Raw genomic sequence first — 27,080 nt, 5'->3', positions numbered from 1 at the left:
GGCGAGCTTCCCGGCTTGTATACGAGTCAAACATATGCTTTCGCAATAACATTAATAACAACACAAACAGACCAAACAGTACTGCAGTATGCTCATGTACTGGTGGACATAATACAGTAAGCTAAAGTAAAAATGTATTTTAATAAACTCAGATGATCCCTTCAGACTTTGTGAGCTCTCATTTCTTATAGTTGTCACGCATGTCCCACTACGCTGTGCAGCCTGTGTCGCAGGTACTGCATGGTTCAATAGTTTTATGCAGTTTTTATCAGTGTGTGGGACACATGAATGCAGCAGCTCTGGTTTTGTTCAGTTGTGCATTGTGTGGGGCACTCGTGCATATAAACCATGGGCATTCATATGTTCCACACATGACATCAGTTTTTACATGAACACTGAATCTCGCGATGGTGGTAAGTAAAGCTCCATGCAGACATTAGAAACCATCACACTGTTTACACAGTGCACCTGAAATCATGAATACAACACTATAAATGGAAGCTGAACATTAACAGTCCCATCAGTCTGGTCAGTTGCGAGTGCAAAAGTGTGCCAGTATAAAATATAAACCATAATAATTATGCACATCTCCAGCCCCAGCATCTATTTATAAATACTGTTAGTTCTGAATGAATATGACAGTAGTGTATAATGTGACTCTCACCGTACTGCTCCATGATGCTGATCGGGTGCTGCTGTGTGGGATTGCACTCCTGTTGTGTACAACCAGGATTCTGCATTCAGGGTTTTTCCATAAATCCTTTGCTAAGGATTTGATTCTTTGGGATGAAGAAGGAAAATCTCCTCGGGGTATTGAAGTGTTTCGTCTCTCTGCAGGTGTGGCGTGTGAGCACTGCGGTGACGAGCAGTATTCACATGATGAACTGAGGCATAGGTGTCGGAGTAAATCGGGGGGATTTCTCACAAAACTCATTTTTCCGCTCTGACGCTCGCTGTGACTTTCTGATGAACTTAAAGTGACAAAGACTAGGAGAGTTTGAGTTTATGTAGTAACTGTCTGGGTGCTGTTCTCTCGTCTCCTGCTGCGTGTGCTCTGGTGGTCTTACCTGTAAAGATTTCAGTTTCATTATAACTGTCTGTAAACTGTGAATAGGTTCAAATGGGCTTTAATTATTGTATTTTCCTTCATAACTCACAGACCACCTAAAATACACTAGAAACACAAACACGTGCAGTAACAGTACAGCTAACAGGACTACAATACTCACTGTAAGGCAACAAGTAACTGAAGTCTTTCTAAAAGGATTTCTGTCAGGAGATAAGCAGGAGACAAAAGAACACAAGAGCCAATCACTGATGAGGAAAGGAAGTGAGACAACGTAAATAAAGCAGGCAACTTCACTGCACATTAATAATATTACAGATACTCGTGTCATTTTGTTATTCAGTTTCTTCTCTTTGTCCATTACGCGTGACTGTTCTTTACACACAGCCACGTTTCCACTCATAGTTTTGCTGCACTTCATTTGCCCAAAACATGGATAAAGCACGTGGAATTGGTGGGATTTGCTTCTCTTTTCCACAGTTTTCAGAATAATGTCATTAATAACATGACAATGTAAAATCTGGCACTGAAACATACAATAAACTGTCTTTAAATTTAACTTTTCACATTTCAAAGTACTTTAGATTACAGTAACACGTGGATATAAACTTCCAGCTGATAAACAAAGCAGAGAGGGCAGGCTGACGATCGTTCCTCTCCTTAGCAGCAGGTGGCGCTGTTCAGACGTCTGTAGGAGCCTCAGAGTTTGCACTGACCCTTTTAATATTTCATATTTGGACAAAACTCCTAACATCTGGCTCCACGTGCAGTTATTTAAATAACTTCAGAGGCGTTATGTATTTGTAGTCACGTCCGTTTCTGTTTCACGGACTTTCCTACAATTAAAAAAGGAGCAGAGCGTGCACTGATTGAAATGTTGAACTGAAAGTGAAACGCGTCGCTGCCTCAGATCAGCTGTGTGAACACGCAGAGCGTGATTCATGTTCAGGTGAGACACTCAAATTCCACACAGGAAATACAGTTTGTGCTGAGAAAGAGCCGCTGATGGAAAACAGGGATCCGCGTGGGAACTTCAGGAGGCGCAACTGAACGGAGCAAAGACGCTTATTTACATGATTTACGATGACGTGTGAGCCACAGACACGTGCGTGGGACTGAATAAATAAATATATCGAGTATATGAACGCTTCATCCTGTTTACGAACAGGGTGACATCATCAGTTCTCCCCGGTCTCACCCAATGGTCTTTGAGAAGTGGCGACATCTCTGAGAGTCAGGAAACCCTCTCTCCCGGAAAATAAAGCGAGAGTACGTGAACGCAACTTCCGGTTCCTTCTTTCCAAAATAATACCCACACCCACGCCTCAGTGTGAGTGTGACAAAACATTTCACACTCATTATTAAATATCCATCCATCCATTCGCTTCGGCTTATCCTTTTCAGGGTCGCGGGGGGCGCTGGAGCCTATCCCAGCTGTCATAGGGCGAGAGGCGGGGTACACCCTGGACAGGTCGCCAGTCTGTCGCAGGGCCAACACACAGGGACAGACAACCATTCACACTCACATTCACACCTAGTGGCAATTTGAATTATCCAATTAACCTATCCCCACAAGCTGCATGTCTTTGGACGGTGGGAGGAAGCCGGAGTACCCGGAGGGAACCCACGCAAACACGGGGAGAACATGCAAACTCCACACAGAAAGACCCCGGCCTGATGGTGGAATTGAACTCAGGACCTTCTTGCTGTGCGGCAACAGTGCTAACCACCGTTTTTGTGAAAAAAAAAAATTTTCAATAGATGTATGACGTGATAACCTTGAGTTTATTTCTTTTATTTTTATTCTCCTTCGCCCAGAACCTTCATTTTCTTCTTTAAAGTGTATTGTTATAGATCTATTTATAGTCCTAATATGCTACTGCTAAGAGCTACTTTTTCGTTTTCAGAAATGTGGAACTTCAGAGAACCACATATATGCATATAAAATACGTTTTTAAACCTATTTTTTCCAAAAGAAACAGGCTGGACTGGTAATCTGGCATGTCGGGCATTTTCCCGGTCATTTACCCACCGACCCTACACACGCTGACAGCATCCATTCGCTTATTTGCATTACCGACACTGCCCAATCAAATCCCTTAACTCCTCCCCTCATGCAACTTGTAAAAGAGAGTTTAGCTTGGAGGAAGTGGTGAAAAGGTCAAAATGTGTCAACAAAATGTGTCAAATTTAGCACCAGCCGAAGACGTGCAGGAGGAGGGACAACAGCAGAGTGAGGAAGAGGCAGAGAAAAGTGAAAATAATGTGTTCAGAACATAGATAGAGGGACTAAGTGATCCTTTCTATTCAGGTGCTGTGGAGAGCATCCTCACACAGAACATCACATCCTGGTATGGGATTAGCTGTGTTCAGGACCGAAAAGCTCTTCACAGAGTGATCTGTGCGGCAGAGCTCTGCTGCAGGTCTGCTCTCAAGTCGAAGTCAAAGTAAACTTTGTCATCTCTGCTATATACAGTACAGTATATAGAGAGAAGGGATGAAGAGGCTCCAGTTACATTCAGTGCAAAAGACAAGCACTAAATATAAGAAGAGTAAGAAATAAATATACACTTTAAGACTAAGGTAAAGGGATCAATAACAGGATCTCCCTTCCCTTCAGGACATGTACACCAGGAGATGTTGGTCCAGAGCAGCTCGGATATTAAAGGACTCGTCCCATCCCAGTAACAAACTGTTTTTGCAATCAGGCGGAAGGTTCCACACCATCAGGGCAAAAACAGAGAGACTCAAGACCAGGCCATCCGAGTCCTGAACCAGAACATGCCCCCACTCCCCTCATAGCATCACCATAAGGGTCTTCATATCATATTCTTGTTACACTGCAGAACTTTCACTGTCATATTTCATATCATATCTGATTTAGTACATTGCTCTGCTAATGTGGCACAAAGCACTTTAACATTCCATTTGCACAATGTACACTTTCAGTTTTTTTGATTTAAAATTTCGGATTTTTAATTTGGATTTACTTATTCATCATCATCATCATCATCATCACCTTTATTTATAAAGCACTTTAAAACAACCACAGCTGACACAAAGTGCTGTACATTGGAATCGTATAATAAAATTACATAAGATATAAATAAAAGCCAAATAAATTATTTATTTATAATGTTTTGCACAGTCAGGACACATTTCACTGTGTGTTGTACTTTTATGACAAGTGGCAAATAAAGAATCTTGGAATAATCAAGGATTCACGTAAAATGCACGACCACTTTGATCAGGAGCCACTCCTAACAGCTTAAGTGTGCAACAAAGAAGTAACCCAGCAACAACTGTACCAACCGAGAAACAATTTCAATATCAGGAATCAAACAAAATGAAAAATACACATGCACACATCATATTCTCCCCCTCAAATACATTTTTTTTAATGTCCAAGTCCAGCCCTGCTGCTCAGTGATGTCATGCATTTATTATCATTTAGCTTTTAAATCCTCGGAGACCTTTATTTTGAAGCAGTTCCCGGTTGGGCCGGCCTCACGCCGTTAGAGCTTCACTGAGCTCGGGTCATGCTGCAATCTTAACGGAGCTGACTGATGAGTGCGGAGCTGTGGTGTCGGCTGCTTCGTTCTTGAGCCCAGCCTCCGTCGGCCGTGTGTTGAGTCGTTTTACCGGAGTATTTTGTGCGGGGTTGAAGCCGTTCGTCCAGGATGTCTGTGGCCGGGCTGAAGAAGCAGTTCCACAAAGCCAGTCAGGTATGGAGGCGCCCGACAACAACAGTTCGGATGTGGACCCTGATCTCCGCTTTAACATCAAACCGTGAACGGAATCAGGCTGTAGTTGGTCTGAAAACACGACGAGTCTGAGTTGTTATCGCTTAAAAATCGAGGGCTTCAAAACGTGTTTGCAGGGTGTGGATGGAGCGTTACTTTTCCACCCAGATAAGTTGTTTTTTATCGGAGATAACGTCACACCAAACCCTGCTGGGAAAATCTGGTGATTTAATTTAATTTCACACACACGCACAAATCTATTCATCTTAAGCCACAGTTATGGACTTTTTATCAACTTGTGTAATCCGCTGAGTAATTCGTCTTCATTATTGTTGCCTTATAAGTTTGACACGGTCTTGTGAAACATCAGACTTTGCTGTTTCCACTGTAAAACCAACAGGAAACACTAACAGAGAAGTACACGTAACTGTATTTATTATGAATGTTTTGAGAGGCTTTAGGTCGAGGTCTGGTTTGATTTTATCCCCTGAAAGGAAATCACACATGAAGCCCGTGTTTAAGGCATCATGGCGATGTTTGTGGGAACTGAGGCACCAGCCAGATGTTTCACACCTGTCACACCTGCGCCACACAGTCATTTAAAGGCAGGTGGAGCAGTCTTTATCAGGAGCATTTCACTCCCGGGCTGTACGGTTTGTGTTATCTGGGTGAAGCTCCATCAGACTCAAATACCTTTTAACGTTACATGATAAAAATACATTGAGCCAGTGGAAGGACCTGCTATTCCCACTGCCACCAAAATACACTGTGGTTTGTGGGCGGCTGTGAGTAACGTCTAACATTTGGATAACATGGAAACAGCTCACAGACTGTTAGTCTCAGTGAACCTTCATCTTCATCTTTAAATAAGAATTTGCTCCAGTTATCAGTAGATCACAGGCTGGTTTCCATCATACATAGATACAAACTTCCATCAGTCTCAGCGGGATTTGCTAAACAGCACTGAATCTGTACTTTTGAATACTTTTAATAGCATGATATGTACTGGTGATGCTGGTTTAATCAGCTGAGCTTGCATGATTTGATCTCTCTGTTGCGTTTGATGCAGCAGAGCATGCGAGAAATATTGATTTCCATCAGTATTGGTGACTGTGCTTGTGGCGTACCACAGGGCTCCATTGTGGGCCCTTTGTCACGTTAGCAGCTGTTCCTTGTGTTCATATTTAAATCACTTTTATGCTGATGATACTCTGATATATCTGCACTTTAAACCAAGCAGAAGCCCCCAATAAACTCCTTCAAATGAAACTAAATAGAATAGAATGGAATAGAATAGAATAGAATAGAATTCAACTTTATTGTCATTGCACATGCACAGGTACAGGGCAACGAAATGCAGTTTGCATCCATCCAGAAGTGCTTTAGTGATATAGATATATTACAATATATATTAGCAATAATATAGATATGCAAGTATATTACAGAAATGGGTCTATTGTGGTATGTTATAATGTACACGGTATGAAGTATGTTGTGAATATTCTATAACTATAGCTATGTACAGGCTATGAACAGGATATAAATATGAAATAAAAAACTATACAGAAATATGAGATATACAGTTATACAGAAATGGGAACTATGCAAGTTATAAACAGTTGTAAGGTTAAAAATTATTGTATGTACAGAATGATTATTTACACAGAGCTATACAGTAGTGCAGTTAAGATAAGTGAGGGTGTGGATAATTTCTACAGAGGCTGTCAGATGTCAGGAGGCAGAGTTCAGGAGTCTGACAGCTGTGGGGAAGAAGCTGTTCCGGTACCTGGTGGTCTTAGTCCGGAGGCTCCTGTAGCGCCTCCCAGAGGGCAGGAGGGTGAAGAGTCCATGTGATGGGTGACTGGGGTCTCTGATGATTTTCCCAGCCCTTTTCAGACACCGCTTCCTGTAGATGTCCTTTATGGCAGGAAGTGGTGCTCCGGCGATGCGCTGGGCAGTTTTCACGACCCTCTGCAACGCCTTCCGGTCCGAGGCAGAGCAGTTCCCGTACCAGACTGTTATACAGTTGGTCAGGATGCTCTCGATGGTGCAGCGGTAGAAGTTCACCAGGATGTCTGAGGAAAGGTGGTTCTTCCTCAGAGTCCTCAAGAAGAAGAGGCGCTGGTGAGCCTTCTTGACCAGCTTGGAGCAGTTGGTCGTCCAGGTGAGATCCTCGGAGATGTGGACTCCCAGGAACTTGAAGCTGCTCACACGCTCCACGCTCAAAACCTGATGGTATAGAAGATAGATGTAGCTACGATTGCCATCTTGTTGTTTTTAAAAATGATGTTAAAAAGAAGGATTCTGACTGTGAAAGCCGAGAAGGACCAGGATTTGGGAAATGTTCTGAATGTTTGATTCAATATGTCCGCGTAGCTTCTCATGGTAGTCTGAAGAACTTGAAAAAAGGTGGTGACTGGGCTGTTTTAAGAGTTCTTTAACAACCACCTCCAAAGGGGACAACCCCACCCAGGGGTTAAATAGCTGGGACTCTCCACCTTTGTTTTTAGAACTGAAGAAGCTTCTTGGATGAGAACTGAAACGTCTTCACAAACTCAAAGAAGTCTGTTTTATTCAGTACGACCCCGAATGAGTCACTGAGTATCGAAGTTTTAACAGAGGTCGGGGCACAGCGCGTTGTGGAGCTGCAGGTATCACCCCGTGGTGGAGATCTGTCATCAAAGCGAGCGTCTTCCTTTTAAGACGTTTATATACATTTTAAACCACTTCTTTCTTGTTTTAACCTTGAGAATGTTATCTCTGCTGTTCTCTGATTTGCCTTTACAGTTTCCGTCCAGCTTACCGTTGTGTTTTTATGTGAATGGTGTAAACTGTTTTTAATCATGTCCCCTGAATAGTTTCCAGCTTGTTTTTTGGTTAAACGTGTTTCAGATCTGGTCTCAGGCTCAGTGGGGCAGTAGAAATGAACTGATTTGATTTGTCGTAGGAAGTGGGACTTGTGTGTTGGTTTTAGTCTATTTTTATTGTGTGTTATGTCATCACAATGCATCGTGAGAGCAGGAAGACACAGAGGGTATCCCGCGGACTGCATTAGCCCGCTGAGCTAACAGTCAGTGCAGAGGTTTTTGCTGTGGTTATTGAGGCAACTTCAGGTTTAACCCTGTTTGTGAATGTGGTTCACGTCTAACTGGGATAAATCGCCACGGTAACTGATGCTGCAGACCCAACCTGCTCCGATGCACTTACGTTTGAGATGAGCGCTCGATAGGTATGAAGTCACCACTGACTGACCAATAAGATGTCTGGAAGATAGCGTCAGAATTCCTGAAAGTTCCATCAGGCCTCAGAGAGTACGGAGCATCAGTAAGATAAAGACTCTGAGTCACAACTTTATAGCTGATTCTATTTTTTACGGCCCTGTAAGCACTGCTATCTGATGCCACGCCTGTTTGTATTTGTGGACTTTATATCAAAACTCTGTTTACTCACACAGTCGTCACTTTTTCTGCTTCTACTTCCTGCTTCAAATAAACTCCACGCAGCAGGTTGGGAAACCCTCACTTATGGACTTATGGACCTGATAACCACCTCGTGTGACCACTTAGCCTGATCGATGATGAAGGGGAAGATATCCTGGATCCTGTCAAAGTCGCTTCATAGTACAGACTTCCAGATGAACCTAAACTAAAACGTTAAGAGCTTGGTGTGTTAGTCTTCTTTATGCTCCTTTGTGCGTCTAGTAGATCCGTCGTTTCCAAAATGAACCTCGTGTTTCATTTAGTAAGACTGTAAACTCATCAGCAGGGTGTGTAATGAGCTCAGAGATCACGTGAGCAGCAGGCTCGTCTTCTCATAGACTGTAATCAGATTTCTTTTATAACCAGAGGAGTCGCCCCCTGCTGGCCATGAGAAAAAGTGCCGGTTTGAGGTAATATTTCCGTCTTTGGTTCCCACCTTCGTGGAGAGCTGTGAGCAGCTCTGCTCAGCCTCTCTTTGAGGCCTGGCTTTGTTTCAGTCAGTGCTGATTTCTTCTCTTTCCCGGCAGTTAAACACTCACAGTGACAATGAGCCGTTACAGGCCTGGACCTGTGTTATTATTATCTTTAGCCACATAACGCGATAATTAGTCAGCTAAAGGCTGCAGCCCTGTGTGACTGTGCGCATGAATAAGAGAAAAATAAATCCATAATAAAGAGCACAATCGAACCTTTTATTCATCAGTGACCGCCTGTGTTCAATATTGCTTTTTAAAAAAATTACTTTATATTTATATAAATAGGATAGAACAGAATAGAATAGATTAGAATAGCCCTTTATTGTCATTGTACATGTGCAACAAAATGTGGGTGCTCCACACCAACTGTGCCGGAATAAAATATAAACAGTAGACGGCAATATGTACAAAATAAGAGAAAGGCCCACATTAGAGAAGACTTGGTCTGAAAGGAGTCCGTGTGTGAGTGATGGGGGTTACTCAGACTCAGATTGGTGAGGTGGGTGGGCAGGCGTGGAGTGGGGGGGTGGGGGGGAGCTGTTAGTGAGACGTACAAAAGACAGTGAGGGGGTTATCTGTGGTGTGAGCACACGGTTATGAACCCAGTTTATATGAACTGGGTGTGTTCTCTCGTTTGTACAGGTCATACCAGTTACAGATTATATAGAGAGATTATAGTTTTATCCTTGATTTTAATTTGAATGTTTAAGATTGTCTCTGCAGGTTTGCGTAGACGATGAAGTGTTAATCTTAGGTGCTGCAGCCCTTCGAACATCGATTGAGGAGGTGGCGTTGTGTCTGTCTCTGTAAGTGTCTGCAGATGTGGAGTGTGAATAACAAACAGCTGGCTGATACAGCTCTCACTTTCAGCTTTTAAAAAGAAGCTCTGGGGTTTGGAGCTGTGAAAACACCACACAGGAAAAACACCACATTCTCCAATCGCATTTTTATCTTTACCAAACTTGAATATGTACCCCTTTACTCCTTGAAGGGGGAGTGGGAGTTCCCTTTGAAGCTCTTTTCTGAACTGAGGGGTTTCTGTCATTTTTCAGGCTGTTTACAGAACAAATCGACTGAGTTTGCATCAGACGTCAGTGAGGGTGCTACCTGCCAGTGCAGCCGCCCTCAGAAAAACACAGAAACTGGTCAGCGTGATCAAATGGTCATGAAACCAAGACTTTATTGATATATACTGAGGTGTCATATGGGTACTGGGAAGGTCGTCTTTAAGGGGGAAAGAGTTCAAGAAAATACATGAAGGCACGGGTGGTGAACTCCAGGCCTCGAGGGCCGGTGTCCTGCAGGTTTTAGATCCTGGGTCAACACACCTGAATCAGATGATTAGTTCATTCCCAGGCCTCTGGAGAACTTCAAGACATGTTGAGGAGGTCATTTAGCCATTTGAATCAGCTGTGTTGGATCAAGGACACGTCTAAAACCTGCAGGACACCGGCCCTCCAGGCCTGGAGTTCCCCACCCCTGCATTTAGGTGTCGAGTGATGAGATGATGGTGGATTGCTCTCTCAGGGTTGGAGGACAGGCAGTTTATGTATCTTGGGATCCTGTTCAAGAATGGTTTTAAGGTGGAGCGTGTGGTGGACTGGCAGGATGGTGCTGGTCCACCTTAACAGGACTATCTGTGGAGGTTGGTGGTGGAGAGATTGGCTCTGCGCCTTTTCAGTGTCTTTAAGTGTTTCCTGTTTTACACAGACAGGTTCTCCTTCTGTTGCTATATTGAGAAGGTTTAATTTACCCATAATTCACTGCACCAGTATCCTGCTTCAGAGCGTCGGGCTCTAAAGGGCTCTAAGCTGCAGCCACACTGGAAGCGGTTCATTCGCCGTGCGTCGATGTGAGGCTGATGGATGGTCACTAGTGGAGATTGCTGGCTCTGGTTGCCTAGGTAACCAACTAATGCATTTACTACCAGGTCATGTGTTAATCACCGGTTTCCTTCACTCTCATTGAGAGTGTCTTCACCGTGCTGACAGCTGGTCTGAGTGTTTGTTTGTTTCTGCTGTGCTTCGTGGACAGACACCTCGCTTTGGGCTCGTCTGCTCCGGGAGTCTTTGCTTGGTTCAGACCTGACTCTCCTGGTCAGGTGACTCCACGGAGGCTGCTTATTCAAATCTGACAGAATAAAACTTTTAGGATTGCAGCTGTGATTGACGAACAGATTGAATCCTGCATACCTCGGCCTCCGCCCTGCAGTGTCTCCTGCCTGATGAAGTAGCTTCAGGTATGTGACTGGTGAGAGCGCTGATGCTGAGCTTAGAACGACGTGCGGCTGAATCACAGATCAGATTCTCTGTTTAATCTCTGTCCTCTCACAGCAGGCTGTATGAACGCTGTCGTGTCTGTGAAATTATTCCCACGTGCACAAGCTGAAAGTCAACCTGCCACTTCCTGTTTGTGTGTCAGTGTGCGGTGCATGACATTATAGATTGTGTTTTATTTTAAACACATGTGAAAGATAAACTCGAGGTCGACTTGGTTTCCACTTTCACTTATTTTCCGACGTGAGAAAAAGATGCAGACTGAGTGAAACCCGATGAACGCTCAGTGTTTCCTACCTGTGTGTTTTTCCAGGTACCTTTGATCTGTTTGTTTGAGTCCTGCACTGATAACAGTAAAAATCAATGCAAAACATTTCAGAGCTTCTCTAACGCTGGCGTCACCCGCTGTGGTTTCCTGCTGCTGGCAGACTGATAGCGGCGCTCGTCAGCGTCGGCCTCTCCTGCACAGAAAAAACAAATCAGACGTTAGTTTTTACAGCGAGCCGCTCGTTGTGTGTTTCACAAACATTGTTTGCTGTTCACCTGCTTCCTGACATGGAAATAGGACGGCCACCAGGGTGGAGACCAGATGAACCAGCAGGAGATAACCGGGAAGGGAAACGCTATCACTTCCTGTTTATTTCAGCTACATCTCTGACTTTGTTTCCACTATTGTTGGAAAAGCAGCACAATTAATAAAGTAGAATATGTTCTCTGCCGGCTTTGAAAAAATCCTCGGGGGGTTTATATTTGCACTCAGGTCCAAGCTGCTACTGAATTCTATGGAACAGCTGTGTGCTGCTGGATAAGCCTTAGATCCAGAGTTCCCTCTGACCTGGGACTGTCCACCATTAGTCCAGTCTAGCTAATGTAAGCCAACTGGAAAGAAGATTGGAAAACGTGGCCTGGTCTGATGAGTCTTGATTTCTGTGGCAGCGTTTAGATAGCAGGGTCACAATGTGAAGTAGACATCATGAAAGCGTGGCTCCATCCTGCCTCGTATCAAAGGTTCAGGATGCTGCCGGTGGTGTTCCTGCTACACTTTGAGCTTCATTTAAACTCCACAACCTGCCTGAATATTGCTGCTGACCGTGTTCGTCCATTTGTGACCACCGTGCGCCATGCCACAAAGCTCAGACCGACTCAAACAGGTTCACTGAACGTGATGACGAGTTCACGGCAGTCAAATGTCCTCCACAGTCAGCAGATCTCAGTCCAGCAGAGGGACTGTGGAATGTGGAGGGACGGGAGGCTCGTATCACGGATGCAGACGATAAATCTGCAGCAGCTGTGTGACGCTATCCTGCCGACACGGAGCAAAATCTGCGTGTTTAATCTGAGCCGTGAAGGAAACGGTGTACCTTCAGTCTCGCTCAATGAGAACTTTGTGTTTAGGCTCCACAACAAAACGTGTGTCTAGTTAGATGTTGGCTGATACTGTGAACAGATATTGGTCCTGGATCAGATATAACCTGCCCGTCTATCCGTTTCACTCCATGACGCTCTGCGTTTACTAAGGTAACATAGCATAGAGCACGGAGGAAGCTAACAGCACCGAGCCGTCAGTGTGGAGGAGTTTCTGCGCGTTTCTTTATTATGAAGGTTATTTTTGTTTCTCTTCTGCTTCAGTCTGCTGCTCGGAGATGCTGTCACAGCCAGACCGAGAGCAGGAAACGAGGAACTAACGTGACCACACAGAACAGAAAGACTCTCACACTGAGCTGAAATCAGCCTGTAATTTATCCCAGTCCTCTTGCTGTTTCCCATTTTACTCCTGAATTCAGTAACTGTTTATTCTTGGATTTATTTACTTGTTAGGTTTCATTGAAGAGCGGAAGCAGTGTTTAAAAATGGTCATTGAAGAATAACTGAAGCTGTCGTTTTTACTGATGGACGCAGTGTTACCTGCAGAGACTTCAGGATGAGAACAAATGAGGCATTTTGTGTGTGAAACAAAAATCTGAGTAACGGCAGGAAAAAGCTTCGATCGTCACGTGGACTCTAAGGAAGATTAGGATAAAAACTGAGGAAGAGGAGCAGAAGCTGAAGTTTCACATCATATTTTGGTGTTTGCGCTCAAAGGGAATCTGAGCTTGGAGAGGATGTCATGTTCAGTCAGTGGATGTGGATCTTTAAAGGTCCACAGCAGACAGGACAGACTTCACCAGAACGTCTTTTTAAGACAAATAGTGACAATAAAAATGATGTCATCTACTTGAAACCACAGGTGTCTTTATTTAATCTGTAACTTTTGGGTGATTTTTCTGGTTGAAGCTTGAGGTAAACAGGCCGGTCGTGTCTCAGCGGCTAAATAAAGACGAGCTGTGTGAACTGAGCGCGACGTGGGTTTGCGGTGTGTCGGGATGGAGATCTGCCCCAGTCTGTCACTCAGTCACAGCTGTGGTTTTCCTGATCTGCAGCTCTCTTTGCCGTGCAAAGTCCGCAGTCACTGAACAGGTGGAGCTCGCCATCCGTGACGTTTTATGACCAACACTGTTGACGTCTCACACACTGAAACCAAACCAGAGTCATAAAACTTTCTGTCTTCATCAGAGCGAGGCTTGTTTGGGGATTTTTAGCCCAACCTCTACTTTCAAGCTGACAGGTCTTTAGTTTACTTTAATCATATAGTAATATTTCCTCAAACAGTGACCCGAGCCTTAAGTTACCTCTGATCCAGCTCACGCATGATTTCATAGTCTCAGTCAGCTTTGGGCTGCAGAGCATCGCCTCCATTTCACCCGAGTGCTGCATCTTTAACAGCGTTGTCCAATGAATGATGACCTTTGTGTGTTACATTCAGATTTTGGTCTGTCTGATCCTGAAAGGCTGAATGATTCGATGCTGTATGTGGTAAAGCCTGCAATACTTTCTCTTCACGCTGGAGGATGGAAATAAACTCTCTCATAGGCCTGTGGTGTTCGTGTTTGGGCCACACGGTGTGATCGCACATTAACACCCCGCCCCCCCGACTATCGATTACCTGTGATTGGATGGGAGTACAGAGAAGACTGTTTCTGTTCGTTAGCACGCTTTAAGAGACAGAGCGTGTTTCCGTTTGCTGCGAAGTGATCTCTGTTTTTAGAGGAGGTCATTGCTGACAGGTATACTGTCCAGGTGTAGCCCACCTCTCATCCAGTGACAGCTAGGATAGACTCCAGGATACTGACTGAATATCGATACATTACATTTTGGTATATTTAGTATTTTTATCTTATAATATTCTAGTTTTTATGCAGATACTTTTCTTGCTTTCATCCATCAGAGAGTTTGTCAAAGGCATTGTTGCTCTTACAGTTTTGACTTGTTCATAAAAACCTGAATTTGACGCGCAGCTTTAGTGCTGCTCACTCACAGAGTTTGGAAAAGCGAGACACTCGCTGTTTTCTTGAACTTTAGTTATAAATGGCTGAATGTGAAGTGAGTCAAACCTCAGCAGGCACTGAGGTGAACCGACAGGAAAGGAATGAAAGCTAACTGATTATGCACAGAAATCGCTGTTTCATGTTCTTTTAAAAATACACTTTGGCATAACTTAAGAAGCATTGATGTCAGCAGAGCGGAGGTGAAACGATCTCAGGTGTGAGCGGGGGTCTTGATTTCGGGTCGGCCTCGCTGCACGCCTGCAGCATCAACGACCTGGTCTCTTCGTTCTTACGCTAACCTGCTGCGTTCGCTCGCTGCCTGCAGCAGAAACAAGATGCCACTGCTCAGAGATACAGCCGACACCTCGCTGCGCCGAGCCCATCCATCTTTAATGATCGGTGATGGAGGACCGAGCCCCGGTCGCCTGGCGGTCTGGCAGGCGACCTCTCAGCTCATTAACATTTCAGCAGCTCATCATTATCATCATCATTGTGTGCTGCTTCCCTGTGACGTAAATCAGCCGGTTTATGTTGGCAGTGAGAGACGAGAGTCCTCCAGCCGAGCAGGAGAAGATTTATGATGTAAAGATTTCCCAAAAGGTGAAACGTTAAACTGGCTTCTGTTTTTTATCCCCCGAGGAAACACCCGGTTCGAGCACAGCACGCCGTTTCCTGCTGAGTGTCGTTTTAACCAGATTTTATTTTGTTCATCAGGATAGCAAAGGATAGGGAAATGCAGGTTTCTGTCAAACAGGGTAACAGTCTCGGTGCTTCAGCTGCACTCAAAGCAATCGTGCATATGTGCTACTGGCCGAGCAGACGAAGATTTGGAGCCAGAAAAACCTGCAGAAGATTCCAGTCTGCGTAGTGGTTTCATGTGTGTGTCGATAACGGCAGCAGAGTATTTTAAAATCAGATATATACTGATACTGTTGAAAAAAGGCTTTTATAAAATTACTGAGCTGTTGTCATAATCTGGAGTCCTGTTTACCTGCAGTGGTGCTTTTATATTCTTGTTTTATGTTTTTAAGTGTTTTAAACGTGTCAGGTTGTTACAATTGTTACTGCTGTGTAACAATCATTTTATTTGAATTGCTTTTAATTTTACTTTATTTTGTAATAACCTTTCGATCAGGAACTCGTGATGAAAACGAGTTTGTGTGGCTGAACTGATGCATTCGCCTGATGGACCTGAAGCCGCGGTCGTGGTTGGCAAATGGTGACGTCATCACAGTGGTGCAAACATTTATACTGGTTTCATATATCGGCTCTTGCGGTCTTCTGCTGAGTGATGGTACAGATGACATCGTTGTTTTTGCAGTGGTCTCTGCAGGACCGTCGTCCATCGCTCAGACTCTGTTAGCTGCAGATGTTGCCTTCACTGTAACTGAGGGTTAATTAAGCGTTGGTAGCTAAACTGGGAAACTCTGACTGGTTCTCACAAGTGAAGTGAAGCTTGATCGTGGCCCTGCAGCCACAGCAGCAGACGGGCTTCTTACGTTTCTCAGAGCCCAGTTAGCACATTTTAATTATTTTATTTTATTGTGAGTTTGTTGAAAATGGAAAACGGCCTAACCTCGGCCCCGATGGTCAGACCACCTCTGTTTAAAACTGTTGTTTTAATGCCCGACTCCTGTTATGGGGAAGTTTGTATTAACGCAGGCAGACAGAGCTGCCGCCACGAACCAGACGACTGTAAAAACAGCAGCTGATGTTTGTCGAAAAGTTGTGCAGGAGTTATCAGAGCTGGCCTGAAATCTCCCGACCAGAGCCGGGCTCAGATTAGTTTCCCCCGATGGAAACGTTTCCGGCTGCGCTCAAAGACACAGACACGGGGAGTCATTTATCAGCACGAGCCCAAAGAAACGATGAGAATCAATAAACCAAAACTAAATGATTATGTGAAGGAGGTCAATCAGACGCACGTGCACCGGCACAACCCACACTGCAGCACTTTATCACTACAGCAGACTCCTCTCTGGTAAATATTATGTCTGTTTATTCATCTCCCTGACCTTTGACCCTGAGAGCTTTTAAATGTAATATTTTCTCTTGACGTCTCTCGGTCGTGTTATCATGGAAGACACAGAGTGCATTGACTAAATTCTTATTAACTCGTGTTAACAAGTGAAGAAAGAAAAGCTTCTCTGCAAGTATCGCATTTGTTTGTGACAAATAAGTGATCGGTGTAATCAGCTGCCTCTGCAGCGAGTCTCCCAACCCACAGATGGACTCCATCTTACTCTGCAGCTGTGACTCCAGGTTCATGAAGGAGGAGGAGGAGGAGGAGGCGCCGGGAATTTTCTGGAGAAGCAGCTGACTAACATCAAGAACCAAAACGATGAGAGCGACGTGCCTGCAGGGAGGCGGGAACTGTGTCGCTGTTGGACAGATGAGAAACAAAACAAGAACAAGTAGAAATTTGCATTTTTCTGTAATCATGTGATCCATAAACTAAAATGTTGAGTTGTGTTTAATAAGGGTTGAAATTCGAACTCGAGCTCATCAGAAGAGTGTTTACTCGGCTCACAGAGCAGGTGAGCAGCACGCTCTTTTTCTGCACTGCTTTTTACAGCTGTAAGAGTCGCCCCCTGCTGGATATTAGCAATAATGCAGGTTTAACACACCCGTGCATTGTTTGACTTGAATTGTACGCCTGACTTATGGTGAAATTCAGTGATGCTCGAAGGTCATTCAGTTTTAGCTTCACTTCCACTTGGTCTGTGAGCAAGAAACCCCACAGCCAATCAGAATGAAGCTGGCCTACAGGGGGAGGAGTTGAAACTGTTTGTATCACAAGTTTCTGCTCTGAAGGCCCAGCATGTGGTCAGCAGACCTGACAGGAAGTATGTGAGGTGATGTGTCTGACTGAAGGAACCATAATGACTTTAGACGTGACCATCAGCAGTCGACTCTGAAGTAACGGAGAAGCGTGTCTCTGCTCTGGACAGGCCTCTAATGAGTCAGGTTTAACCCGGCCATGACGACGGGGGATTAATCCAGTAATTTCACGCCGTCCTGTCTGACGTGCGTTTTTTATTTTCTCGTAAATCCTCTTGTGTCTGTTTTCCAGGAGACGACCTCGTTAACTCGTTTCTGTTTGAGCTTTGATTCCCTGAAACTGAGCCGCTGTTTGTAGGTCGAGCTCAGAAACAGAAGTGACGGGAAACGCAGCACAATGTCTGCAAGGCTGCCTGCTGCTGCTTCCTTCCTGCTGAACGCATGAAGAAAGCTCCACCCACGGCACACACACACACACACACACACACACACACACACACACACACACACACACACACACACACACACCTGACTGTGAAAGATGTGGTTGCATTCACTGCAGCTCACACTCACTCTGTAGAGTAAAGGCTCTCTTCACATGGTGTAATTAGCTTAAACAGACAATAATGACACTGGTGAGTGTTGATCAGTCAGCTGGGGGCCTTAAACACACCTTTATGGGCCCTGCAGTGTTACTGCTGCGTGCAGTCATGATAAAGTTGCTCCTCACACTCAGTCCAAAGATTTTCTGGACTCGATCACAGCTTTGGTGTGTGTGTGTGTGCGCGTGCGTGTAAGATTAGCGTGTCCAAGGCGACGGCAGCGCTGCTTTGATGATAAATGCGATCCAGTCGTAGGCCTGCGGAGTGTGTGAGCCTCCTTTGCTGCGCTCTTTGTCCCGGTTTTATGGCACAGTCAGATTATTGCTCAATCCCAACACTTACGAACTCGGTCAAAGTCCTCGAGTGTAAGTTTGGTCTAATGAATTCAGCTTTGACCTCACGATGGTTTTCATTAAGGTCACAGGAAGTGTTTCCACAAAGCAAAGGAGGTTTTTTATTTTTGACTCTTTGCTGATTAGCTGAGTATTGTTAAAGGCTCGATTAGCAGCAGACACAACAGAGAGCCAATCGGAGAGCAGGAACAGGTCAGGTTGACCTAAGACGTGATGAGGTTGATGTGACCTTTTCCACATTGTTAGTGGGAACTTGTTGAAAGCTTCCTGAGGCTGCTGATTCGTCTTTTTTGTTCCCTGCGTGCTCTGCCTTTGTGTTGTTTCTATAACAGGTCGTGTGCTCTATTCTTTGCCTTTAAACGATGTCTGACTGTCGTGCGTACACTCTGATGGACGCATCGGGGACAGTGTGGGGTCGTCATCCTGTTGCCTCCTGCACCCAGCGAGGCGGTCACTTTGCTCCAGTCTGCTTCCTCTCTCCTGTTTCCCTGCAGGCCGGCCTCTGGTCAGCTCCCTGTTTTCTTTTTTCTGGTTCTTGATGTCAGTCGGCTGCTTCTCCACAAAGTCTCTGGGTCACTGTTTCCAAAAGCTGCAGGGGGTGGAGAACGGGCTCCGGCCTGAGCAGAAAGGTGCTGAAAGTCTGAGTGATGAGAGGAGGGGTGAATAAATAGCAGAGGAGAAGTTTATCAGCGGTGTTGTTCGTGTAAACGACGCTCTCCGCGTGGAAAACACCGACCAAGCTTCACGCAGACGTGCAGAAGCGTCTGAGGACAAAACCAAACCAAGTCAGTGTCACAGCTTTGTTAGCAGGACAAAGTGATTACTGACCTCCAGCCTGTAATAACATCAGCCTATCAGCTTGTTCATGGTGTGAATCGGTGGCAGCAGTGAACAAGCAGGCGAGCGTTCCCGTCCAGCTCAGGTCTGTCCTCCGGGAGCTCGCTCAAACAATACCTTCCTGCAAACACACACAAAGCACACACAGCTGAATTCCTGTGTACGTGCGGAGGCCGGTGACTCAGCGCCGCGAGAGATTCCTCTTTGTTTTGACGGGAATCTGCTGCTCGCTCCGGCGGGCGCTGTGGTTTGACTCGTGTCTGTCTCCCCATCGTTAATAACACACCTCAGCTCAGAGCGTGATGCTGACTCACAAACACACAACGACCCAGCTGAGCTCACTCTCCTGTTTCTCACTTTCTCCACTTCTCCAGACAAAATTTCCCACGTGATCCGTCACGCTGTGAGGCCGAGGCGAAGCGGTGAGCGGGGACCGGAGCGCGCGTCGGTGCGGACGAGTGTTAAAGCGTTTAATTAACCTCCAGACACTTTTGATTAACCTTAAAATCTGAAGTCAGATCTTTTCCAAGAGGTTAAAACGAGAAGTATTTTAGTTTCAGGGGAAAAAGAGAGAAAAGTTTTGGACCTGAAGATTAAATTAAGTTTAATGAATACTTAACGACCCAGCGAACTCTACTTCCTTTAAGATGAGTGTGTTCTTTGTTCTGTGTGTAGAGCTGAACATTTATTCAGTGCACATAGTGCATTGATTGAACGTTAGGAGGAGGTGGGACAACGGGCCAATAGGACCGCGTTTCTCTTCTTCTTTTGTCAGCCGTCTCACAGAGGCCGTCGCTGCTCTGAGGCTGCACAGACAACATTCCCTGGATGTTGTTGGGTGTGTTTCATTTGGACGTGCTGGAGACGTTCAGAGACACAAACTAATCCCCCAAAGTTTGGTTTGATTTTCAGACTTCGGGCGTGTTCTTGTCCCAGCTGGAGATCTTCTGAAGAGCTTTTAGAGTCATAGTTCTTCATTTTTAGGCCTTTCCTTTTGGCAAAGTCAGAATTATTCAATAAAAATTGAAGAGAATGCAACAGGTTAATATACGAGGCCTCGGACGCCCTCGCGGAGGCTGGAAGCTGATGTTTACATGTGCGCTCTGGCTGCAGCGTTATTGCTTGGCTGCTTGGTCACTGTGCATGCGAGATGCTGCTGTGTGTGTCTGCAACAGGAAGGAACAAGGTGTGTGTGTGTGTGTGTGTGTGTGTGTGTGTGTGTGTGTGTGTGTGTGTGTGTGTGTGTCTCACAATCAAAGAAATGCTACAAAGCTGCTGGCTGCTTTGATCTGTGAGGAGACGTTAACGTCCTGAAGATGGTGGCGTGCGGCGAGTCGACGGTTTTCACTGCTGAGCCTCGTGTTCAGCGCTCGGGATCATTTCAGCTCTAATGTGTCGGTTTACGTAAAGTCTGGTGGTGTGGATTAAAAGACTTTTTCCTAGTCACCTGTAACCTGCTGCTAATGCATCTGGCCTGCAGGCATTGTGCCGTCTCCTCCTCCATCAGCTGCCAAAAGCTGCGGTACTTTGGAGAGATGCAGCCTTTCTAAACAGTTACACGTGGTTACATTTACAAACATTTCACTTTATGTTCAGCTTAACTTCCAAATCTTCCACGTTATCGTTCATGATAACACGTCACTTTTAAAACTGCATCTTTTGCACATGTTTTAAAGGAGACTGTTGAATTTTTGGACTTGTTAGCGTAGCTTAGTATGAGTCACAGTTCAAAGTAATCCATCTTTCTGTTACACAGTGTCTTAGTTTAACTCCTGGTGCTCTCGAGGCTCTCGTCTTTTTAACCTGCTGCAGGCCTTTGTCTCACTCTCCTGCCTCTTCCCTCATCATCCTCACCGTTCCAGGTTTTATCAGCACGATTCATGTGCAGCACGTCCTTAAGCTCGGCGTGTCACAGCCCACGGGCTCACGGTGTCCCGGACAGAGACCAATCCCTCCTTGTGATGTCATTTGTCTGCTCATACACAAACTTTCATTGAGAGTCATTTAACCCTCATCATTCTCCTGCTTGCCCGTGCTGACTGTGATAAAATGTAGTCTGAGCTTGGATTACTGTAAATACACTGAGCTCATTATTATTAACTTCAAACGTTCAATGGGAACGTCCAACACTGGAACAGGAGATGCACGTCAGGAAGTGCAGAAAAGAAACCTGAACATTAAACTGATCATACTTTGTTTTTAGGAAAGTCCCGGTCTGGTGGCTAACCATGTCCCGACCCCGGCTCTGTGCTTAAATTCATATCCTTTTGTGAAAAATGCAAGCGTGTGATGAATGATATAGACGGAGCATGCAGCGAGTCTGCAGTGAGACGTTCAGCCTTCCTGTTCAGCGCCCCCTCCTCTGTCCTAGAAAGGCTCTGCCCGTCGGATTGGGCTCATTTCTCTGAGTCTGCTAATTTTACCCAGGCTCTGACCCACTTGGTGAATCTTTCCAGCTACTCTGCAGCACTAGTAGCCTGAAACACACACACACACACACACACCACGCTCGGCAGGCCGGAGTGTTTGGACTCGACGGTTGGCCGAGCGATCGAGCTGTGACTGCGGTCGTTAAACTGCTGATGGTGACACTGAAGCTGTCGGGCACGGTCAGCTTGTAGCTCGGCGTGCAGCCAATCACAGCTCTGAGTTTATTGTGAAACTGTAATAAAAATAAAAATTTCCAAGATGTTTTCCATCTTTAATGTGATCTCTAACCTGCACAGTTCAGCTGAAAAACAAACTATAAGGTTTGTACCTTTTTACCAGCTGCTGCAGGTGGACAGGTGTGCAGCTGGGTGGGCAGCTCACAGGTCTTAGGTTGGTCGGGAGGACGTAGGCTCAGCATTAGAATAGAATAGAATTCAACTTTATTGTCATTGCACATGCACAGGTACAGGGCAACGAAATGCAGTTTGCATCCATCCAGAAGTGCTTTAGTGATATAGATATATTACAATATATATTAGCAATAATATAGATATGCAAGTATATTACAGAAATGGGTCTATTATGGTATGTTATAATGCACACGGTATGAAGTATGTTATGAATATTCTATAACTATAAGTATGTACAGGCTATGAACAGGATATAAATATGAAATAAAAACTATACAGAAATATGAGATATACAGTTATACAGAAATGGGAACTATGCAAGTTATAAACAGTTGTAGGATTAAAAATTATCGTATGTACAGAATGATTATTTACACAGAACTATACAGTAGTGCAGTTAAGATAAGTGAGATATGTGGATAATTTCTACAGAGGCTATATAAAGTGCTGGTGGTTGTGAGTGGTGGTTCAGTCCATGTTATTATTGTGTGTTTGAGGGTACAGTTGTCCATTGTGTGTGTGTGTGTGTGTGTGTGTGTGTGTGTGTGTGTGTGTAGGTGGTTGTGGGTGTGTGTGTTCAGTCCATGAGTTTAACGTGGGTCAGATGTCAGGAGGCAGAGTTCAGGAGTCTGACAGCTGTGGGGAAGAAGCTGTTCCGGTACCTGGTGGTCTTAGTCCGGAGGCTCCTGTAGCGCCTCCCAGAGGGCAGGAGGGTGAAGAGTCCATGTGATGGGTGACTGGGGTCTCTGATGATTTTCCCAGCCCTTTTCAGACACCGCTTCCTGTAGATGTCCTTTATGGCAGGAAGTGGTGCTCCGCGATGCGCTGGGCAGTTTTCACGACCCTCTGCAACGCCTTCCGGTCCGAGGCGGAGCAGTTCCCGTACCAGACTGTTATACAGTTGGTCAGGATGCTCTCGATGGTGCAGCGATAGAAGTTCACCAGGATGTCTGAGGACAGGTGGTTCTTCCTCAGAGTCCTCAAGAAGAAGAGGCGCTGGTGAGCCTTCTTGACCAGCTTGGAGCAGTTGGTCGTCCAGATGAGATCCTCGGAGATGTGGACTCCCAGGAACTTGAAGCTGCTCACACGCTCCACAGCCGTCCCTTAATGTAGATGGGTGGATGTGGGTCAGCATTCCTCCTGTAGTCCACGATGAGCTCCTTAGTCTTCTCGGTGTTAAGCAGCAGGTTGTTTGTGTCGCACCACTCAGTCAGACGATCCACCTCCTCCCTGTAGGCGGTCTCATCGTTGTCACTGATGAGGCCAATCACCGTGGTGTCATCTGCAAACTTAATGATGGTGTTGGAACCATCAGCAGGTCTGCAGTCGTGGGTGAAGAGGGAGTAGAGGAAAGGGCTCATCACACAGCCCTGTGGTACACCGGTGTTCATTGTGATGGTAGATGAGCAGCGGTTATCCAGTCGGACATGTTGGGGGCGGTTGGTCAGGAAGTCCAGTAACCATTTGCAGATGAGGGAACTGATGCCCAGGTCTGTCAGTTTCCTGATGAGTTGTGAGGGGTGGATTGTATTGAACGCTGAACTGAAGTCTATAAACAGCATTCTGGCGTAGGTGTTGTTGTTGTCCAGGTGTGAGAGGACAGAGTGCAGTGCGATGGAGACTGCATCCTCTGTGCTCCTGTTCTGGCGGTATGCAAATTGGTGGGGGTCCAGGGTGGGGGGGAGACAGGATTTGAAGTGTGCTAAGACCAGCTGCTCTAAGCACTTAGTGATGATGGGGGTGAGTGCTACTGGGCGGTAGTCATTGAGGCTAGATGGGTTGGAGTTTTTGGGTATCGGGACGATGGAGGTGGATTTGAAGCAGGCCGGTACCACAGCGTGGGCCAAGGACAGGTTGAATATGTCTGTCAGGACTCCTGCAAGCTCCCCAGAACACGCTCTGAGAACACGCCCGGGGATGCCATCAGGACCTGCAGCCTTGTGGACGTTGATCCTGCTCAGCACTGCTCCTACATCGGTTAGGGAGAGAGTCAGAGGTTGGTGGTCTGGCGTCGTGTCTGTTTTGGTTGTGGGGTTCCCTCACTCAAGACGAGCATAAAAGTTGTTGAGCTCGTTGAGGAAGGAGGCATCAGAGGATGCGGGGGAGGGTTTGGTGGTCCTGTAGTCTGTAATGGTCTGGAGTCCTTGCCACATGCGTCGGGGGTTGGAGTTGGAGAAGTGTTCTTCTACCTTCTTTTTGTAATGGTGTTTGGCTTTTTTGATGCCCTTCTTTTTTAACGAAGCTGTGATGACTCTAAGAAAGACGCCTTGTTTTGGGACAAATGTCGGCGGCCTGAAACCAGCGTTCCGTCTCGTCCCGTTTATTTAAATGGGATCTTCAGGCTAACTGGCTGATGGGTTGCCAGGTAAAGCTCATGTAATGTGATATTAAAAAGCAGACGTGCAGTTATGAAGGTGAATATTAGATTATTCACAGGTGGTTTCTGCCAGAAAACTTTGTTAGCTGCAGCGCTGCTGGGATGTTCATGGAGTGTGTTCCACCAGTACAGGCAGCTATGTCTCTGCACTGGTTTGTACTGGTTTGCCTTCTTTTGATTGGTTTCGTTCCATGTTACTGTCCTCAAAGCTTTAAAAATGGTTTCCCTCACTGATCTGTGCCTCGCTGCAGTTCAGCGGCGGCCTACAGGGACCAGAGATAAGATGGGATATCCTGTATCGATCCTCGTATTGATCTCATCCTTTGTATTTAATCCAGTGAGTGAGGAGCAGTGAGTGGTTCGGTCAGTAAAATCAGCACCATGAGTAACTGACTGACTGGATGACGTTCAGTTACCTGAAGGAGAAGCTGCATCAGATATGACGCCTCGCCACGTCGTCACTCCGCTGTCATTTACAGCTGTTTGTGTGATTTGTCAGTGGGCTGTAAACGTTGCCTGATGATCCGTTTATCACACGAGGACGCTGTGAGTCCAACAGCTGACAACATGACACAGCGCTGAGTGGATAGGACACACCTTTATTACCCGGGTGTAACGTGGCTCACCTGTGCTTTTTCCACCTAAGAGAACCAGAACGTCCCGACATCTGACCTCATAACAAACATGACACCAAAGATGTCTGATCCAGAGGACGGCGTATCAGGTCTATCATCTCAGGTTCTGCGCTAATGTATGTTTACAGTGTCCTGTATATGTCCAACAGGTGAGTTACAGGTGAACATCCTCCGCCGTGCAGGTGTTATGAAGGAGAATTATCTACACAGAGCAAACAGTTTGTGTATCAGGCTGTAAACATGTTTATTTCTGCTGTAAAGTTTGAACATGACAGTCTGTGAGGACTGACTCACTGCTGCCTCTGCTGGACGTCAGAGGAACTGCAGATTTTTGGACTTCGTGTGTCTGAATGTTGATGCTCAGTTTAAGCTGTAGCGGTGCTGCGTGGTATGGTTTCCCCTCATGGACGTGATTTCCTGCCGCTCGGCACCAGTCGCGTCGTCTCACGTCTGTTTAGCGTTCCTGGGTTGAACCTGAAGCAGGTTGCTGTGTGAGCTCCTGTCTCTGAATCCAGCCTGCAGGTAGTTTTCACTGAGCTGCTGTTACAGGAAGACCTCGTAGTTTCGTTTCACATCATGAATAAAAGGGCTGCAGTCACCATGTAACGTTTTCAATGTTTTGTTGGCGTGTCCGTCCCTCCACAGTACCTCCCACCCCTGGTTCTTCTAATATTTTCTTTATTTCTACAAGTACATGTTTTTATTGCACATTAGCTTCTGGTTCAGCTCAACGTGTCTTAAACATGCTGTTTAGTTTTTATAAGCAGAGGATTAAAAAGGCCAAACAGACCTGGGATCAGCGTGCAGAAGCATGAATCAGACTGACCTTAAAGTTTATTGATCCCTAAATAAACACAGATATGGGTCAGATTTCCTGCAGTCTGAGGTCTGACTGCTCCAAATCTGAGAGCTTTACTTTGTGTTCAGAGAATTTTTATCCTCTTTAAACGGCGTCCGCGATGCTGTTACTGCTGTGTGAGCGCCCGGCAACTCCAACCAAACCATCTCTGTCAGCCAATCAGAGCCTCTGACAGTAACAGATTACATTTACTCGAGTTACTCTCAGCGGTCTACTTTACACCTTTATACTTTAGAGTGTCATCACTCTGGTGTTTTATACCAGCACCATCTTCAAAGTCAAAGTGTTGATGCTGTTTACTGTGTGATGTGCTCTTTTATTTTGAAAGGCACCGGCCTTTATTATATCACAAATAATGTAAACGTGCTCTTTAACCGATCTGCGTGTTGTACAGCTAAATGCTCACACTAATGAAGTTTCTTTGAAGTGGCGACAGTGTTACTGCGGCTCGTTAACGATTGGTCGATGCTCGTGTTTGCTTGTGTAAACCCGGCACATTTACCAAATAAGCGTCTGTCACACAGGCTGTGAGTGAAGTCAGTTTATCCCTGTGGAGCTCTTTATATCGCAGAAAACATGGAGTCACAGTACGGCGCTGTGTGAGCCTGCTTCAAACAAAGATGTCACATGGCGTGGGAATGAATTTAAACGCGTTTGGACTCAAAGTCAAATCTAAAATCTGCATTTATAATTGAAATGATCGTCACAGGAGGAGGTTCGTGTTTCGGCGTCTCTTCCAACACCACAGTGACAGATTGTGAGGATGATGTCATCCTCAGATAAATCCCAGAGACGTTAAACGGTGATTAATGGTGAGCGGGGTTTACTCAGATGTGTTTAAATTTGAATGCAAGCAAGCAAAACTTTATTTTTTGATAATTTTATTTTAAATTTTCAAAGTATAACACAGAAACAAACCCCGCAAAAAATAAATAAATAAAAAAAACAACAACAACAAAAAAAGAGACGTAAACAGGCTCAGGTGCGTTACAAAAAGAACAATTAATTGAGTTGAGATTAGGCAGGCTTGGGAGAAAGAATCAGGGATGAGGGTGCCCGAATCTATGTGGAGTAAGTGTCTGTCCCAAATCCATTCCTGCTCTATAAACCGTAGACATCGACTAATTCAATTTAAGATTCTCCACCGGTTACACTATTCTAAGGTCAGACTGCACAAGATTTGTCCTTCTATCTCTCCAATGTGTGACAGGTGCAGACAGGCAGAAGGTACTTTGTTTCATGCCTTTTGGTCTTGTCCCTCATTAAGAGGTTTTTGGTTTAAAGTATTTGACTGGTACTCCAAGGCATATATGAAACCTTTACAGCCTGAACCTGAACTTGTAAGTTTTGGATGTTCTCCGACGTCAGAGCTACTCCCGGTTAAACTGCAG

General features: G+C 45.4%; 1 protein-coding gene and 1 long non-coding RNA gene across 3 annotated transcripts in view; one reads left to right on the top strand and one right to left on the bottom strand.

Moving 5' to 3' along the window:
- Nucleotides 1–676: 676 nt before the first annotated feature.
- LOC120440807 lies at nt 677–2,321 on the bottom strand. The gene is made up of 3 exons (XR_005613532.1): nt 2,265–2,321; nt 1,230–1,269; nt 677–1,067 (listed from the first exon to the last, which is right to left on the bottom strand). It is a non-coding gene; the product is annotated as an uncharacterized LOC120440807 (long non-coding RNA).
- A 2,261-nt stretch (nt 2,322–4,582) lies between these two features.
- The window catches only part of sh3gl3a (SH3-domain GRB2-like 3a), a 31,025-nt gene continuing 8,527 nt past the window's right edge, over nt 4,583–27,080 (top strand). For both annotated transcript variants that reach the window (XM_039614095.1, XM_031738314.2), the window contains exon 1: nt 4,583–4,791. In XM_039614095.1, coding sequence (XP_039470029.1) covers nt 4,747–4,791 — 45 coding nt within the window. In that variant the 5' untranslated portion in view covers nt 4,583–4,746. The remainder of the gene's footprint in view (nt 4,792–27,080) is intronic.

This window comes from Oreochromis aureus, linkage group 1 (genome assembly GCF_013358895.1).
Source record: "Oreochromis aureus strain Israel breed Guangdong linkage group 1, ZZ_aureus, whole genome shotgun sequence".
NCBI lineage: Eukaryota > Metazoa > Chordata > Actinopteri > Cichliformes > Cichlidae > Oreochromis > Oreochromis aureus.
This window is presented reverse-complemented; position numbering and strand designations above follow the sequence as displayed.